The sequence below is a fragment of the Sturnira hondurensis genome, unplaced genomic scaffold (assembly GCF_014824575.4).
Source record: "Sturnira hondurensis isolate 20B ecotype Veracruz unplaced genomic scaffold, ASM1482457v3 Scaffold0008897, whole genome shotgun sequence".
Classification (NCBI taxonomy): Eukaryota; Metazoa; Chordata; class Mammalia; order Chiroptera; family Phyllostomidae; genus Sturnira; species Sturnira hondurensis.
In genome coordinates, this window is record NW_028081528.1 from 670495 (window position 1) to 690280 (window position 19786).

Consider the following 19786-nt stretch of genomic DNA (forward strand, 5'->3'; position numbering starts at 1 on the left):
TACTCTACACAGTCAATAGATTTGAGTACTTAAATGCAGTGAAACCTCAGTTCTGGGACTTAATTTGTTCTGGCAAACCATTCAAGAAGCCATGTCTTTGAAAACCAGTCTTCTTTGGTGCCCGAGAGATGTGTTACTGATCAAACAATATTGGCACGGAAGGGTTGTACGGCAGAAAATCAAGACCAGAAACTTTGTTAGGCAACCAAGACATCTTTTCCATAAACAACTTGGTTAAAAACCCAATTGTTCAAGAACCAAGACATTAGAGAACTGAGGTTTCAAAGTATATTATTTGAATCTACTTGCTAATTTTATTTTTTGCACCTGTTCACTTACATTCACATGTGCATTTTCTTTGTTGGGTTATACTTATGAGGCATTGTTACTGAGGTTTCCAGCTATGTAAAATGAATGGAAATTTTTTCCATTTTAACTTATATACTGCAATAATTTTTAAAATGAGAATTGTGGTGAGAAAAATCATTTCAATGACAACCATTTTAATAGTTCTATTCCCACAGTTTTACTTTTTCTTCCTTAGCTATATGCTTAAAATATGGTTTCTCAAACTGTCATTCTGTAACAGCAATGCTGGGATCACCTGGGAGTTTGTTGGGATGTTAAATCTTTAGCCTCCATCTCAAACTACTGAAGTAGAAAGTTTGGCCAGGAGAATCACCAATCTGCAGTTTAACAAGCCCTTCAGGTAATTGTGACACATGGCATAAGTTTGAGAACTAGGAGCTTTCCCTTGGGCAAATTTCATATATACACGCACACACACACACACACACATATTCCATTTATTCTACAGGATAAAGTTCACTAGCATAATGATGTAAATGATACATTCATAATTATTTAAATATTCCCAAAGCTGTGGTTGTACCTTCCAACTTACAACCTGTGTATTTATTTGTTATGAAATATTCTTGGAAAGCGACGTCAGCAAGATGACGGAATAGGAGTTTTCAGCCATAATCCCTGTCAACAGACCATGGATTTTGACAACCACTCACCCATGACAGTATCTTTATGGGGGAAAGAGTCCAGCAGAGAAGTCCCAGCATATGTAGGAGCAACAAAAAATATCCGAGGAAAACAATGAAGAGGGTAAGAGACCGCTTTCATTCTTCATGCAGCACCTCTTCCCCAAGGTGGCACAGCTCTGTGCTAAAAGGGACCCCCTCAGCCAGAGATTTCTGCCACGCAAGGGAATGAGAGTATATCGAGTGAGGTATTCGCTTCTCAAGCCCTGTAGGACATGCCGAAGAGGCACCTTCTTTCTAACCTCGGCGAGAATACTGCGGGTGGCTTCCGCACAGCTGAAAGGTTTAGGAGAGACTGAGAGCAGCTGGGAGAGGCCGGGATTCTCAGCCCTTTAAGGGGCTCACTCCATGAAAAGGGGTGGATCCTACACACCTGGCCACCGACTCCATCAGGAGGCCCACCCACAAGTTGCTTGGGGCGCCTCCACTAGGACCCTTACCCAACTGGCCCAAGAGGTCCCCCAGAACAGCAGGCTCCCGCTCCGTGCCCCTCTGCGTGCCATAGTGCACGTCCTCCTGAGTGGGCACAACCCTTGGCTGACAGCTCCTGCGCTAGTGCAGCAGCAGGCTCAACTCTGCAGGGTTGGAGGTAGGCACACGCATTTAAGTATTTCAGGAACTGCCTGGGCTAAACACTCAGGAGAGGATCAACACCCAGCCTGGCTTTGCAGAATCTAGAGAAGGAATACAATCTTAACAATTACTTCTCCACACTCCTTCCCCTACACAAACACACACCTCCCCAAAGGGAATCAGAGGTGTGGAATGGGTACATCTACGGAAAAATTCTGAGAGAGCCTCAGAGTCCTGTGGAAGGCTGCCACTGAAGCCTGGAGGAGGTGAGAGCTGCGTCAGGTGCATTCCAATTGTGGCTTTCCACGTGGTCCTGTGATCTGTCTCCAGTCTGTCTCAGCAAATGTCTGGGAGTGGTCCTACCTGCTCAGGACCAGAGGGAGACATGCTCATCCTACCCTCGCAGGAGGCCTGCTGATGTCTGGACTGTGGGTACTGAAGCGGCCTTGAAACTCAGTTCCAGCACCTCCCAACTACTGTTGTGTAGTAAACCTGTACATTTGTATTTCCACATTCTGAGGTTCACACTTATCCAGTACTGTTTCCCACACTGTTTAGGCCACTTTTAGCCAATATTATAGTTACATAAGTTAATTACATATATAAATGGAGAAATATGATTGCAAAAATAGTCTTTGTGTTATATGGAAACAAATAATATCTGGGAATGGTTGATATAAATGCAATACTGTAACCACTATAGGATTATATTTTTTGCTATAGAATTAAATGGAAGGGAGATCATTATAAGAGTATTTTTTAAACTATCATAAAAAAGAAGTTTATACCCAGGTTGCTTACAAGTGTCTTTTGAGTTTTTATTCCACTTAAAAGAACCTAAAAATGGAAATCAGAGGTGGCTTATTATGGAATGTTATTTACACTACACTCTGTAGAACCCCAGTCAGTGACCCATATCCAGAGAAATGTTATTAGTTGGGCCCAAAAGCAAAGGTTGGCCAATTCAGTTTTAGTTATAGGTTTTAAAATAAAATAAAATAGTCAAAGTTGTATGTATGATATTTTATGGCAGATGTTTTATCCTCAATTAATACCCAACTATCATATCTAATAGAAGGACTCCTACTACATGTAAATTGGACTACTTCATTTCTTGACTATAATCACTGGTTCATTCAACTGCCTCTTAAAAAACAAGCACCACACCTTGGCTTCCAAGACTCTTTAAGACATGGCAGAAGCCACCTGAGCAACGGCCTTTTTGTCATACGCTGCCACCTTCTCTCTTTATGTTCCACACACACTGACCCAGCAAGTCTTTCAACACACCAAGCTTCTTTCCACCTGGAGCTTTACATACCTGCTGGGTATGTTCTCTCCATCCCTTTGGTATCCAGCTCGCTTACATGTATTTCCTTGATGTTTTTCTTAAATGCATCTTCTCTACAGGGGCCATTCCTGACTATGAGAACTAAAGCTGTTGTCTCTTATTCTAGCTCATGGTAACTTTTGTTTTTCTTTCACATAGTTTATCATGATTTTCAAAAAGTTTGTATTTGTGCCTGTTGTTAATGCCTCTTTCTCCCATGAAACCCCAAATTCTAATAAAAAGGTGATGTATCTCCTCAAAGAGTTCAGTTTTTTGTTTGTTTATTAAAATCTTAGTGGTACATCTGATGGCAATGCAGTGGTTAGACAGATTTCTTCCTGGGATTTTTGAGATTACAGCTATTTTAAAGTTCAAAATCAGAATGAGAGGCAATATGCAGCCGTCTATAAAATTAGTCTCTAAGGTTCTGCTGTTCAGGCACTTATGACGATTCTCTCAGCTCACTATAATGTAGGCTGAGTGATCACACAGGCTTCTTCTACCCTGTTCCCTGACAGACCTCAGACAGTGTGTGCCGTACACGGCACCTGCTCAATAAATGCGCTTTCACTGAAGGACCACCGCTGGGTAAGAGAATCTATTTGTGGAGTTAATTATGATTTCAGGATCATTTCTACTTGTTGTGGCTAAAATTGAAGAAGGAATTATCAAAAACTTGCTAGTTATTTACCAATTTTCCTTTCCTTCCTGGGAAGATAGAATTCCTTTCCCAGCCAATTGATTAAAATATGGCCAATGGCCTACATGTTCACTTATTTTAAAAAAACACCTTAATATTCCACTCTCTTTTTGTCACCTGATTGTGAATAGACGGGGTTCTGTGTAACTAGAGGAGGGTGGAGCCACAGAAGGAGGGGTCCTGGGTCGCTGACTGATCAAAGGCAGCACTCCTCCCGATGAGAACCCAGCTGTCCTGGGAGGGAAGAACTAACTTCTCTTTGTTGCCAGACCGCTGCTCTGTTGGGTTGGTTGGTGATGGCAGTCAATAGACTCTGATTAACACAAAAGGTGTATCATAGTGTACGATATATGAAGATGACATTCATCTCTATATTTCTGACCATCACAGGCTTCCTAAAATTTTGAAGCAAGGTTCTGTATAAAGTGTAAATCACCTGGCTGGTGTAGCTCAGTGGATTGAGCACAGGCCTGCGAACCAGAGGATCGCGGTTCGATTCCCAGCCAGGGCACATGCCTGGGTTGCAGGCCGGTTTCCTGCAGGCCAACTCCCAGCAGGGGACGCACGAGAGGCAACCATACATTGATGTTTCTCTCCCTCTCCCCTTCCCCTCTAAAGGTAAATAAATAAATTAAAAAAAAATAAAGTGTAAATCACTTATAGTCACTATGGGAAGGACAACAGTTGAAATAATAAAAACTCTACTGAGAGCATCAAGCTTTGAGACTATATTGTAAGACAGTGGCAATGAGTCCCCAGAGATCATTGAAAGTGCAATCTATGTGCCATGTTAAGCTTTCTCATGCTGCTGACAGCACAAAGTTGAAATGTTCTCCTCATTCTTTTAGTGCCCCACATCCACTACTTCTTATACATCCACAACTATTTTCATAGAAATGATTCATTTTACTTCATTGTTTTTTGGATTCACTGACCAGGGCAAAGGAATACTAGTCACTGATTGGAAGTTGGCTTTGCTGAGTGACACAGACAAAGCTTGGACTTTCTATAAGGTCTGTCACTCTGATTGTGACCTTTAGTGTTGAGCCTTTGTGGCTGAGGCACAGGTGACAATTTCAGAGAAATATGGTCTTCTCTCTTAATACCCCTACTTAACAGGTTACTCCTATCCTGACTTTCTTTCTTTTTTTTTTATTATTCAATCACAGTTGTCCCATTTTTCCCCCCGTCACTCTCCCCTGTCCTACCCACCCCCATCTCCCACCTTCGATCTCCATGCCTCCGTTGTCTTTTCTATGGGTCCTTTCAGCATGTGTCTTTTTCCTCCTCTACTGGTAGCATCCTAATTTGGTAAAACAATTCTCCTTCTTTTCCTTTAATAAAATCAACTGATCTATTTTAGTATATTTTTGGAGTAGTTTTTTTCCAGTGTGTCACAAAAGTCAACTCTAATCTTGAATAATTATAGCTTAAGTGTATAAATTAATTTGCATATTGTAGTAAACTATCCCATTTAAAATTAGAAAATGTTTCCATCTATTCTAATATTTTATGTCTCTGTAGAAAATTTTAACATTTCCTATATATAGGTCTTGTATACTGTTTATTTTTCCTATATACTTTTAATTTTTGTTGTTTTTAAAATAAATTATTATTGATATAATTGAGTATTTTAAATATTTAAGTTGATTTTATATATCTCAACTTCGCTACACTCCCACTTTTTATGTTTATGGGGTTTTTTTGGTTTTTTACTGTTTATTATTTATTTGAATTCTCTGTACAATATTTTTATAAAATTAATTTTGTAAAACATTAACTCTTCAATAAGTCAGTTTTTGGTTTCACTGCCATTCTCAATTTTGTTGCTATCCTTTGCTGTATTTCCTGTTTTATGTTTATTATGGCTTTCCTTCACATTTCTTTGGGGGTTTGCTATTTCTCCTTTTCAGTATGTTGACTCTTCCATTTAATATTTGTCTATTGATGTCAGGGTTTCCCAGCCTCAGCACTATCAGCATTTTGACCTGTATAATTCTTTCTCATGTGCCGGGGGCTTATTCTATGAACAAAGATTACTCAGAGGCTCCCTACTCTCTACTTCTTAATTGCCCCTCTTCGTATGATAATCAGATGTGTGACTTCTATATATTGCCAAATGTCTCTTGTAGTGAGGGAGAAATTATCCAATTTTGAGGACTGTAACAGAAATTTGAAAATTAACTGAAGTTGTATAACAAATTACTCAGTGAACGTGACTTGATTTAGAGGGTGTCCATGACCCAGAGAGTGATCTAAACCAGTAATGATCCCTGCAGAAAATGAACAAGGAAGATTAATGTCAGAGCTCACTGTGTTTACAGAACTGATTAGTGCAAGCAATTAACCAACCAACTAGCCAGAAATTTAGTAGGAGATCTTAGAATGCGACAGCCCTAACAGGCTTTGATAAATTTCCTCATATCCGTGGTTATCTAAAAGACCATATGCATGTATAGCAGCATAAATGTTCAGGAAAGAGGAAAGAGGGCCCTTGCTATTTACATATCTTTGGCTAAACGAGGGGACTTGCGCATGAACAGAAGAGACAAAAGAAGGGCCTGCAGATGTTAAAAGCTGAATCAGGTCAATAATTGCCTGAAGACTATATGTGCTTCCCATGACCACACAGATCCAATGGCCAAGCGACAAAGACTTACTGGCTCTAGGTTTGCAGACACAAACTCTGGTCAATCATGCAGAAACAGGGCCGATCCCTAGGAAGCCAGGATTCACATAAAACCAAAAATTAAACAACAACAAAACACATACAAATGAGGCATCCGTATCCATACATCTCAAGGAAGAAAGGCTCTGCGTGAATGGTGCAGGCCAGTCACCAGACAAACACAGGAACAACTGCAATCTCAATGGGAGGGTCCCAATCCAGAGTTGTATGATACCTCATATAACATAAGATCTCTAATTTCCAAAAAAAAATTGTCAGGCATGCAGAGGAACCACAAAGTGTAGCATGACCTTTGAAAAGAACAAACGATGTCACTGATGGGTCCCAAATGCTCCCAAATTGTCTGATGGTCTCCAGATACTGGACTTGCCAGACAAAGACCAAAAGAACTAAAGTAACACAAGTTTAAAGAATAAAGGAAAGCATAACAACAATAACTCCTCAAATAGAAACTATACCCTAAAGATAGAGAAATTACTTAAAAGGTCAAATGAAAATGCTGGACTTAAAAAAGCAAGTAACCAAAACAAAACACTCACTCAAAGGACTCAAATAGTGGCATTATTCATAATATCCAGAGTAGAAACATTTTAAATACTCATCAACTGGTAAGTGGATAAACCATATGTGACACATCTGTACAATGGGATAGTACTCAGCATTAAAAAAGAATTCATATCGGTGAGCCTCAAGAATGCATAGTGAAAGATGCCAGGTGTAAAAGTTAATATACTGTATATTTTTCTGTATAAAATATCCACATAAGGCAAATCTCAGAGGAAGAAAGAATGGTTATTGCTTCAAGCTGGAAAAAGGAACCAGAATTGACTATAAATAAGCATAAACATTCTTGTTTTAATGACAAAATTCTCTAAATTGGATAGATTTATTAAAAATAAAAGGTTTACTTAAAATGAATGGATTAGGTTGTAAATTCTATGCCAATCATGCTGTTAAAATATTTTTTCATATTGATATCAAATACAAATAGTAGGACTTTTATGGATCAATGTGCATTACATTCTCACAAACAGTAAGAATCATTACAGCATTCATAATGATTATATATTTAGCCTGTATTAATCATCATTAGAGGCTTTTAAAATGTATAATCACATTATTTATAACTATGGCCAAAAATAGTAAGCATTGTGATACATATAAATGATGGACAGCCAGAACTAAAATATTTACTAAAGTACTCTTACCCAGGTAGCTTCACTCCTAAGTTCATAAACTCAAACAATGCTTTTTACAGTCTCCTAGTGGCGTGTGTGTGCATGCGTGTGCCTGCATATGATATAAGGTAGTACTGAGTTGCATATTAAATGGCACGTAATGATATAAACAATATACATTTTAGACTTCATAATTGTTCCATACATATAAACATATACACATATGCTTGTATGTATACTTATATATATATATGTATATATAATCACTTTTACATTCTTTCAAGAACAAAATTTAAATAGCCAAATAAAATTTTACTTTCAGTGTAAGATTTTTAAGAAATTAAATAAGAGGTTAGCTTTTTAACTTACTAAACATTTGGGAATAATAGCAACATTTTTTAAAATAAAAATGCCTTAGCTTTTTTTTAAAGATTTTTAATTTATTTATCTTTAGAGAGGAAGGGAAGGAGAGAAGGAGAGAAATATCAATGTATGGTTGCCTCTGGTGAGTCCCCTGCTGGGAACTGGCCTGCAACCCAGGCATGTGCCCTGACTGGGAATCGAACCGTGATCGTGTGGTTCGCAGGCCCGCACTCAATCCACTGAGCTACACCAGCCAGGGCAATAGCAACATTTTTTATACTTGGACTTAACCATAAATTTAAACATAATGTCTATAGTAGGTTATGATGCTACTATAATATATATCTGAAATTAAGGTGAAATTTCATACATTGTTTTCACATTTTCACTAATGTAGAACTTCAGCTTCTACTCTAAAACTTATAACTAAACCCTTATTATAATAATTCTAGTCTACATTTTAGTAACACAGATGATCAAACCAATTGCAAAAATTATAATTTTCTTTAACACATGAAATGTATTGCTGTACTCTAACTTTAAATAAATTAATAAGCTTTATTATTGCCCATTAGAGCAGGTGTTTTGCTGAGGCTAGCATAAAATAAATAATTTATAATTAGTCAGTCTTCATAGTGTACAGACAGTGATTACTCAGGATTGGTTAAAAAAAAAGAACATCTGGTGGAAAATCTTACCACGCCAATGGAAAAGTAATTATTGATGATACTGTAAGGCACTGGGTCTCCCTTCTCATCTTTATCATTAGGGATGACTTCAAACATCCACCGGTCCAACATGATTTCTGTGCTGTTTTCAATGTCTTTTAGGATTTTCATCAGATTTTCACCTTCATAACCTAGTAAAACCAAAACATTATCTTGAGAAAAAAAATCCCAGGCTGTATTTATGTGTTTCAGCTTGTGTCTGAGTGTATATCATTCTTTAGTTAAGTAATGCATTTTTAAAGCAATTCTAATATAAATAGAATTGATTATAATATTATTTTACTTAGACCAGTATTTTATTTTTAGCTTTAATTTGCAGCTCCTATTTCTCTCCTGTGGTGCAAATTTTCAGTGCAGCCAACTGTCAAATGAACGTCTCTACTGAATTCAGGTTTGTGTATTTTCTAGGGATGCATGGGTCCCTTCAATGAATTCTCCTGTGAGACTGGGAGTATCTCCTGCTACTGCAACTTTCACAGGTTTTTACAGCCAGAGGTTTGGAGGCTTTATTTCCCCATCCTGAACCCTGAGTTGCTGGGTTAGCCTCACTCCCCAGTTATTCCTCCCAATTTATTCACATGTGAATGTGGGACCAACTGGTCCTCCTGCCTCCTTCTTGCCATGCATCCTCACTGACCTGGGTCCTGTCTCCGCCCCTCCCACCAGGATGGAAACATGTTTCTCTTTAACTCCTTGGTTGTTGGACTTCTATACAGTTTTATTTTCTGGCAGTTCTGGTTGTTTTTTGTTTTTATATTGGTTGCTGTCCTTCTTTTGGTTGTGTGATGAAGCAAAGAATATCTACCTGTGCTTCCATCTTGTTTGGAAGTCTCTCAGATGTTTCTTAATAGTTCAACATTTATTCTCTTATTCTTTTATTTTAACCATAATAAATAATAGCCTTCCAAATAAATCATGTAGATATATATATTCCCTATTGAATTAAATAATAACCAGTTAAATATATTCACCTATTTTCTAAACTCTACTTTTTTGAATATATGCATGATGGTTTTCAGATATAATTTTACATATATATATATAAACAGAGCACAGTATAATACACTATGAAAATATAGTACAATATACACATATAAATATATATACACATGCATACAAGCAGCACAAATATGAGTAAATAATAATGATTTAAATCAAATATTGAATTTGTCTTTGGGAACATTTCAGGTTAATTATAACAAGGTTCAACATAACACCAGAAAAATGTGTGAACCGTAACTGACCAGTAGGGAATATATTAGAAATTGATTGAGTGAAAATTTATTACTAAAGCTAGATTCTACTATGGTCACTAACTTAAAATCCTTATAACTATATTTGTTCTCAACATGTTTATGGCTATATATGAAAAATGCTAGTGTGAATTCAGCCTTATAGGTAAGTAAAAGATAGGCAGTAAATAAACCTATTTTGAGAAACATCTATATTTCAGAACTAATTCACAAGGGTGAATATTTACAAACTATAGTCCCCAATTTATCATATTCTATGATAAACACCCTATGTTTTTGTATTAATCTATGCCTGCACTTGGTAAATAATGACCTATAAATAAAGATAGGATTCCTGAACTAAAAAAGAGTATATTTTAATAAAAAGAAACTAACTATGTAAGCGAATGCTTACTTCCAGAAAACAATAGTGTTATTTTGCTTCCCTTCTTTTTATTTAAAGCCTATAATCACTCTAGGCTAAGAAATAAAATGAAATTATAATTAATATTTATTTTCTGTTTAATAATATGTTACAATAATGCTTGAATCTATCTCAAAAGTCAGAGAAATTTTTACAAATAGAAATTGTGTAAAGAAAAGCAAAAACAAATATTTATAAGTGTGATCCATCTAAAACTCTCTCTTGCCTCCTTACTCTTCACAAAATATTTTTTGTAATAATATTCACATTTTTATTGGACTAATTATTGCCATAAAAATTGCTAAGTGAAAGTAAATTGCATATTTATCAAATGCTGTAAAACATCCTATATTCTTACAAGTATTAAATTTCCAAAAATGTTAAATATATTCTTGAAAAAAAGTTTCAAGTCAATATATTCCATTGACTCTAAGAGACTCAAATGTTTATTGGTTGAATAATGTACCTTTCTCTTCTAAATGTTAAGCATAATAATAACTACATAAAATAATAAGTACAGACACAGGTCAAATTAAATAGTGTAGTGTAAGAACCTGGGAACCAGGTAATATTATTTTGTTCAAATTCTAATGAGGAATCTGAAGCACGGTTGTTAAGCAACTTGCTCTATTACACCCCTGGCAAGAAAAAATCTCTCTCCCATGCATGTTTTTTTTTTAATTAGTAAACTCTAGCCAATGCCATTTCCATTTCCCTATTTGCTCAACTTGACATCTTTCAGCCCTTTTACTACTTCATTTTCCCTGAAGCCCCTATTTAACTCACTGGCAAGTTCTATCAATCCATCCTGAAAATGTAGTTGCAGTTTGTCTTCTTGTCTCTTTTGCATCACCACCACCCTAGTCTAGTCTTCATATTCTTTAATTATGATAAGTACACATTTCTCATTTGGAAAACCATAATTCTCCACATTTTCTTAGCAGTTAATTTTACATCCCCTAATTAATCTATCTTTGAAAACAAATGTGTTTGGGTCACACTGTTTTTGCTACCCTTTCAAAGTTTTGGTTTGTGCTTCAGGTTCAATCAGATAAAATTCTTGTCATAACTACCAAGCCCCCACATTATCTGCCTCGTGATGATCTCCTTGGTCTCATACGAATCACTCCTCTCAGTCCATACCTATCAACCCCTCCATGACAGCCTTGAGGGTCCTATCAGCTTTCATTTGGACCTTTCAAGGCAGAAGCTGTCTCTCCCTCCTTCTATGTTCAATCCAGCTCAAATGTCACTTCATCAGAGAGGCCTTCTGGACATGCGGCAAAAAAAGTTTCTCTCATGTTTTTTTTCTCTAAAAATACACTCTGCTGCTTCTGTTGTAGCCTTGACCTTATTTTGTAACTATACGTTTCATTGCTCATTGATTTATGCCTGTGTACTCAAAGGGCAGGGGCCACCTCTTTCTTTCCTCACTCTGTATCTAGCACCTAGAGCAGTGCAAATACATTCTAGGAAACCACAGATCATTAATCTATACTTTGACATGTACTACAATTCATGAGTCTTTGGCCACTGATAATATCTTTTTATTGTTTTATTGTTGTTCAAGTGTAGTTGTCTGCATTTACCTGCCACCACTCCTCTCCCGATAATATCTTTAAAAGAGTTTTATAAGAAAAGCATTAACATTATAAAAATGAAACTTATATACCAATTTTGAGACTTAAGCCATTTATTAGTTTGGAACCAAAAATGAAATCATTAAATTTTATTTTTTAATTTTTATTAATTTTTAAGAATATTTTATTTATTTATCTTTAGAGGGGAAGGGAAGGAGAAAGGGACAGAAATATCAATGTATGGTTGCCTCTGCCAGGGACACACAATGTATCATGTGTCCCCTGCCGGGAACTGGCCTGCAACCCAGGTATGTGCCCTGACTGGGAATCAAACCTCAATCCTCTGGTTCGCAGGCCCGTGCTCAATCCACTGAGCTACATCAGCCAGGGCTAATTTTTATTTTTTAAAGATTGTATTTATTTATTTTTAGAGAGAGGGAAAGGGAAGGACAAAGAGAGGGAGAGAAATATCAATGTGTGGTTGCCTCACACATGCCCTGTACTGCGAACCTGGCCTGCAACCCAGGCATGTGCCCTGACTAGGAATCCAACCAGCAACCCTTTGGTTCTCAGGCCTGTGCTCAATCCACTAAGCTACACCAGCCAGGGAAAAATTATTAATTTTTAAATATTAAACATATATTTCAGAGAAATACCACTAGAAGGCACATTTATGATTTCCTTTTAATCAATATGCATATGTAAGCCCTGGCAGAATACAACCATCTCATAAGCAATGGTTCATTCTAGCTATGTATCTGTCATCTACTTATCTGTAGGTTCTATGAGACTTACCTTAATGTTTTATGATATTATTTTGCTAAATTATATCCATAATGAAAGTGACAAATAAATCATAAACAAAGTGTTTACTTTACATAAACAAAGTGTTCTGTCTGTCATGTACACATATACATATTCACAGCTTAGATTTCCCCCTTTGGCCAGACACTCATGCAACGATTCACAGACTGTGCTGTAAATCAGTTACTGAGAGAGTTTGTTCAAAAAGAAAATCATCTGCCCAGGTCTCAACCCCAGAAGTTTCTATTCAGCATATTTGAGGCCAGGACAGGTCACAATATTTTTAACAAGATCCCCAGGGGCTTCTGATTCACACTGTCTTAGTAGACACTTTTCAAACATCTCTGAGTGAGGTTAGCTGCTAAAAATATGTATGATCCAATTCCTCCTGCTTTAGTGAAACCTAGTTTACTTTGGTACCTTCAGTTAGGTATAGCCTACTGATGACACTTCAAAGTACTTTAGGACCTCCTCTTGAAACCTTCTCCCCTTATTCACACTGTTCCACACACACTGTTTTACTTTGATATCCTTGTCTATGTCAAGTGGCTACCTCTCTCTGGTCTTGTGAACTTGATGTTCCCTTTCACAATAAAGTCCACTCCTAGGTCTACATGGTTCTCTCATCCCTCCACCACGATTCTCATTCTATCATCTTGTCACTGTGATGATGAGGCCTTTCGTGATGCTGGCTATCTGCGTACTTGTTAGAAGGAAGTCTCATGATTTATGTATGCCTCAAGGTGCCACTAGAATTTAAGACCAGGTTGAAAACAGTCTTTATTTTTGATTCTTAACTCTGTTTCCCTAGGGCAGAACACACTGCCTGGCGTAAAGTGGGTTTTAAAACATGTGTTCATGCCTGGACAAGGCATTCATTAGCCTTTACATTTTTCCCTTAGATTGTTGTTGTAACACACGACTCAGAAATTAAAAATCTGAATGCTGCTTTCAGAGTTAATCTGTGCTTATCTCACCTTTCACAGGAGAAGCCCTGATATCAGAGAGGTCTGGAAGCCTGCCTGCCAGGTGACATCTGCAGTTAGTATCACTTTAAAGCCCAGCACTCACTGTCTAACTCTTGGTCCACTCTTTGTTTCTCTAACCCAGATTATTGTTCAAAATCATCTACTATATATCTGACAGCAATTATATTTGGTAAAATCACATGGCAGTTGTAAACAAATGCTGGATTCATGGAGGAGGGTGTGTTCTGTACTGTTTATATTTTACTAAGACTTTCATTGTCATTAAAGCTGTTTTACCTCCTCCCCATCGCAGGCATCTTGCTAGATCATTACCGGTCCCAAGGGGCAGAATGGCAACTGGAGGATGCTTGACTACATTGGCCTTTTCTGTAAAATTGAAAAGTAAAACAAAATAAAATTTTGATCACAGATAGAACAACAGTAAAAAAAAATATAGTCTGGCATGAAATGAAAGCATTCTACTCAATACTTATAAAGAAAAAAAGTTATATTTTATAGGTATATGCAATTGTAAATTATGATTAATCTCCATGCATTTATAGCAATTAATAAAATGCAAACAAATAGCATTATGGACAAAGTCACAGGAACATTCAAGTCTTATGCATGAGGAAAGCCTTGTAACTATTCTAGCTCATTTAAAAATTGTGGTTTAAGCTGGATTTAACTCCACTGAAATAAGTCAGACAGAAAAAAGCAAATACCACATGATTTCACTTACATGTGGAACCTAATGAACAAAATAAACCAACGTAACAGAAAAAGACTCAGATACAAAGAACAAACTAGGAGCTGTTAGAGGGGAGGGGCTTTGGGAGCTAAGTGAAAAGGTTTAAAGGATTAAGAAGTACAGATTGGCAGTTACAAAATAGTCACAGGGGTGTAAAATACAGCACAGGAAGTATAGTCAAGATTGCAGTTGTAGGTATGGCAAGAGACAGATACTAGACCTAATGGGGTGATCACTTCACAAATTATATAAATGTCTAACCATTGTGCTATACACCTAAAACTAACATAAAATGACACTGAATGTCAGCTATAACTAAACAATTTAATACAAGATTTCAATCTGTAAAAAAATTCTCAGGGATATAGGGATACACAACATAGGAATATGCGTACAAGAGCACAACTGGAGTGATGGGTTAGGTTTCTATGTAAAGTCCTTTTGCAACATCAATTCTAAATACATTTTACTTTAACGAATAAAATACTTTTTCAAACAGTTGAATTCTAGAAGCTAGTGAAGTGCAAACAATGTCCTTGCATTGTTTCCACCCAAGGTGCTGCTTTGTTTCAGAATAAACAGCATTTAGCCATGAGATCGGCAGGTTTTCTTTGTGATTCACCTTCACATAAAACAGTGATTTGAGTTCAGAACAGTGAAGACCTCTGCCACAGTCTGAATCATTATAGGTCTTGAATGACTCTCACAGCCATATATTACTTTAATTTTTCTCTCAGCTGCTCCAAGTCAGTAAGCGGTTGTGTGTAAAATTAAAAAGGAAATTGATTATTTAGGGACGTGTCACAGCTGATAGCCACGGCTTACATTTTGGGGGTTAAAACAAACCAATAATATCCTGATGTCTACACTCTGAAATTCTCACAAGTCCTCAGATAGTGTACAAGTAACTCTTTAATTTTTATACTTATTGAATTCTGGTTTTCTACTTAAGTATGACATATGAATGCTATTTACATCCTTTACCAGGAGGCCAGAGAACACAATTTTAATTGTTTCTTTTTTTTTGTTTCTTTTTTTTCCAATTGTCAGCAGATTAAAGTTAGATGTTTACCAAACATGTACTGGCAGTTTGTATTTATTTTTAATTTCAATATTTTAACATGTATGAAAAGACAAAACATTTTCACCTGCATTGATTATACAAAAGTTTGTTTCCATTTGTATAGATAGTAGTTAATTTTGAGTCAATTCCCTTTTTGTGAAACAGCCTGTTTTTTTTTAAAAAAACTAATTAGTTATACAATAACTGAAATGAGAAATGAGAGGTGAATATTTGTATTGGATTTGTCTCCCCATAAAGGTAAATTTATTATCTATTTTACTGAGCAGTGATCAGTCCTAATAGCTGTCTATAAAAAAACCTAATTTTCCTGCTTATATCAAACTTTTCTTGTAATTTATGTCTACCTTTTATCCTCAGTTATGTACCTGTTCTGTTTGCTTGTAAAAATCCAGCTTTTAAAATTCAAACTGAGAAGCAGTTTGTAAAATAAGATTGAAGTGTGGGTTCTAATTCAAGTTCTGTCAGTTCACAGGCACAAAATTTTGTTTGTGTTTTTAAGTTCTTCAAGCCTTTTAATTTCCTTATCTCAAAAATGGGATTTCAAAACTGTATTATAGAGTTGTGAGAATTAAGAGGATTGGGGTAAAAATCTTAGCGCAAGGCCTATTAGATAGGCCATGATAAATAAAAATTAGTTATAATTATGATAATAATGAATGAGGGTGATGACATGAATGTTATGCACAGGGTCAGGTTCTCAGGCTCCACGCTCACACCAAACAAGCACATCTATGTGCCGGACTTGACAACAAATTCTAAAACCCTCTTTGGCTCCCTCCCTCAGGCAAAGAAACAAATGGTGGCTGATTTTCAAAGAACTGAGGGGTTAGTAAGTTCCATGAGCAATACATGAGAAAAGAAGGATCCCAGATACTTTACAATCTGCTGTAAATTATCAATTTTAAATACAGAATAAACTAAACCAGTAAATAGTGTGAACACATGCTGAATGTCAGTTATATTACTGTAACATCCAAACACAGCAATGCATTTGTTAATAAATGAAATACACAGAATGTAAGGCTGCCACCCTCACCCCAGCCATGTTAAACATGTGTCTTCATTACCTATGCAGTCCAAAATCCACCCCACTGTTCCGTCTCCTCCGCAGGCTAACACTCTGAAGTCAGCAACATCACGGAAGAAGTTTAACCTGGAAAATGAGCACACGATTGAGACCTTAAAATCAGGATATGTTTAGTTGGATATTCTCTGAAGTTCATCTAATAAAAGTATTTTTAGTTTGTGAAAACTGTAAAATCTCAATGATTTTACTGTGAAAATATTAAATTCTGACCTTGAATATAACTAAAAGTATTAACATGTCCTAATTTAAGCATTTTCATTGTACATACTCAATTCTACATACAATACATATTCTTTTATATGTATTCTACAATACATATTTCTCTTGTATCACCTCAAAAAATTCAAATTACAGTAACTTTATTGATAGTCTCCCAGATGTGATCTGCAGTTCATATAATCCAAAGTCACAGATGCTTCAGTATTTCATTTCATAATTTTTATGAATCAAAATTCTCTTTGGAATAATTATATAAATGTGTGATTATTCTGTCACTAAACATGTCTTTGAGAGGATTCTGCCTCTTAATTACTTGGAGAAATTGAACAGGATGCTTCTGTAGCTAACCATTTCAGTGTTTCCTCCTTCTGATTTACAATCTGCAAACAGGAGGCAAGCGTCCCGTTGTCTGTTGCCCCGGCCCTCCGTGATTGGCACCCAGCCTCGCTACTGGTCAGCTGGAATAAGTGCCCACCGCTGTGGCTGTTCCTGCAGGCAGCGTGCATATTAATGCGACCTGCTTTGGGGGAGTCACCAAGCCTAGTAAGGTAGGCAGTTACATACTCATACATGCTTGTTTTCTTGCAGTAAGAGAACTGAAACAGGACGTAAGTGTTTGGAATGTAACTTTACCTCCTTTACCCCAGAGATAACCATTGGAAATTTATAATATAATATAATATAACACAATATAGCACAATATAACATAACATAATATAATATAATATAATTAATATGCAATTATCCAAGGTTTTCCCTATATATTTATATACGTACATGGACATACACACAAATTTTCATATACACTTATTTTTAACATGAATGGAATTATGCTATACATCCTGTTAATTTATTTGTTAAAAATTGCTTCTAAGACATCTTTCTGTGTCAGCACACAGAGTTGCCTCATGATTTATAGTAAGAGAATGCATTATGTAGGCTGTATATTCCATGATTTGAATCATTTTTCTTTGTTTAGTTTTAAACTATCTCTACCATTTCCCTATTACAAAAAAGTGAATACTGTATTTAACATCATTTTAAGTACAGTTATATGAATATGCACATGTTTTGAAGACTAACCTTCTAGACAGGAAAGCTTCCACTATACCCCTGTATTATTACCCTTTAAACAGCTGCCATTATTCAAGATGTAAGTGCCCATTTCTTGCAACATATAAACAACTTTATGACATTTCTTCATTAATGGTGGAAAACAGCATGTTGCTGCCATTCTAAAATCACACCTCCCTGTTTACTAGTGGGTTGAGTACATTTTTTGTAGGTTTAATAGATGTGTAACTTCTTCTGTGAACTTCATCTGCAAAGACTTGCTCCTTTTCTGTTTAGTTCTCTCGCATTATCTCTCAAAGTCTTTACATATTATGAGTAATATTTTCACTTAAATTAGCATCAATAGAAAAAACATCTTGTTAAAGTAATACAAGTAGTATATAAATAAAATAGAAATGTATAAAAATTTACTAAAACCCAACAGAGTAATAAGAACCATGAATATTTAGAACATAAAATGTTCACATATAACATGTAATATACTGTGAATATTTATTTTTTGTTAAATATGTTGCAGTATTTTCTTCCAGTCTATTACCAATTGCATTGCTTCTATTATGTGATATATATTATGTATAATATAAACACTGATTGTGTACCCAAGGACAGAATATTTCTGAAAACATATTTTGCTCTATGCTCTCTCTGAATTAATATGGGTTATTACATATATGCTATAAACAACATATTGCATTTTGCTTTTTTCCTCAAGTATTTTTATTAAAGTCTATTCATGTGGAAGAAGTTCTGTCCATGAGTAGTTCAAATTATTTGATTTCTACTGTGAAATGTCAGATATTAAATGAACATGCCTTTTCAATCCATGATATTTAATCCACGCCTATAGACATTTGGAGTGGTTAGTTTTACGTTCTTAAAAATAACTGCCTTATTGGCCAAGTTTTCTAGTGTCACGGGCAGTGGCTCCTCTCAGATAGAATTACTTACCTACGGCTTTTGCTTCCTGAAGACACTGTACCGCCGCACATGTTCATAGCCATGTAGTTGAGATCGGACAGACCCTATACTCTCTGACTGGTAATACCCATTCTCTTCATTAACACTCTTCATTCCCTGTGTTTCCTCTTTTGTGAAATTCCTGCTTATGCATTTTGTATGTTTTTCTCATCTTTTCTTCTTCTTGATTTGTAAAAATTTTTATTTGTTATTAATTGTAATCCACTTTTGGAAATATTTACTAAAAGTTGCAAGATTAGTTATGTTTAATTAATATGCATTTTAATGAACATTTAGTTGTATTATATTCAAATTTATCAACTTTCATAAGTGGCTAGCACTTTAGTCTATTTTATGTGTAAGGAAACTGTTTACTCAAAGGTCAGAAAAAACTCACATATACTCTCTTTTAAAACTTCAGTTTTACTTTTAACAGAAATTCTGTGTGGTGGTATGAAATAGAAAGTACAGTATATTATCATATACTGATATAAAATATATAAAAACAACCATAATCTCTATCTCATGCCATCACATAAAACTATATAATATATATTACGTTACATATGTTATATAAAATACTACACATATATAAAATAGTTACAAAATTTTACTGTGGTATTACGAGGTATGGATCCCTTTATTCTCTTAGTACCTGCCCTCTGCTGACTTTTTCTTCCTTCTCCTCTCTTGCTTTCTCTTTCTTTCTTCCTTTTGGATGTTGTACACACATTTTTAATCCATCTCTCCATTGGTGGATAATTCAACTTTCTACCATGCAAGCTCCATCATGAGTCAAATCTTCATATGTAAGTACACTTCTCTTCAGATTGTCTATTCTATTTCATTCATGAATTTTCCATCTCTGCACAAGTATCACAATCTTACAACTGCTACAGCTACATAGTAAGTCTAATCTTATAGATCATGTAGAATCTAAGATAGTATTCCTTCTTTACATTTCTATACATGTTTTAAAGTTAACTTATCATA

The 19786-nt window shown here is 35.7% G+C and overlaps 1 protein-coding gene across 1 annotated transcript in view; it reads right to left on the minus strand.

The window, feature by feature from the left end:
- Positions 1-19786, minus strand: part of DGKB (diacylglycerol kinase beta) — a 610815-nt gene that overhangs the window by 346076 nt on the left and 244953 nt on the right. The window contains exons 18-20 of the mRNA XM_037056254.1: positions 16524-16609; positions 13919-14008; positions 8584-8744 (exon numbers count right to left, since the gene is read on the minus strand). Of these exons, the coding sequence (XP_036912149.1) occupies positions 8584-8744; positions 13919-14008; positions 16524-16609 (337 nt within the window). The remainder of the gene's footprint in view (positions 1-8583; positions 8745-13918; positions 14009-16523; positions 16610-19786) is intronic.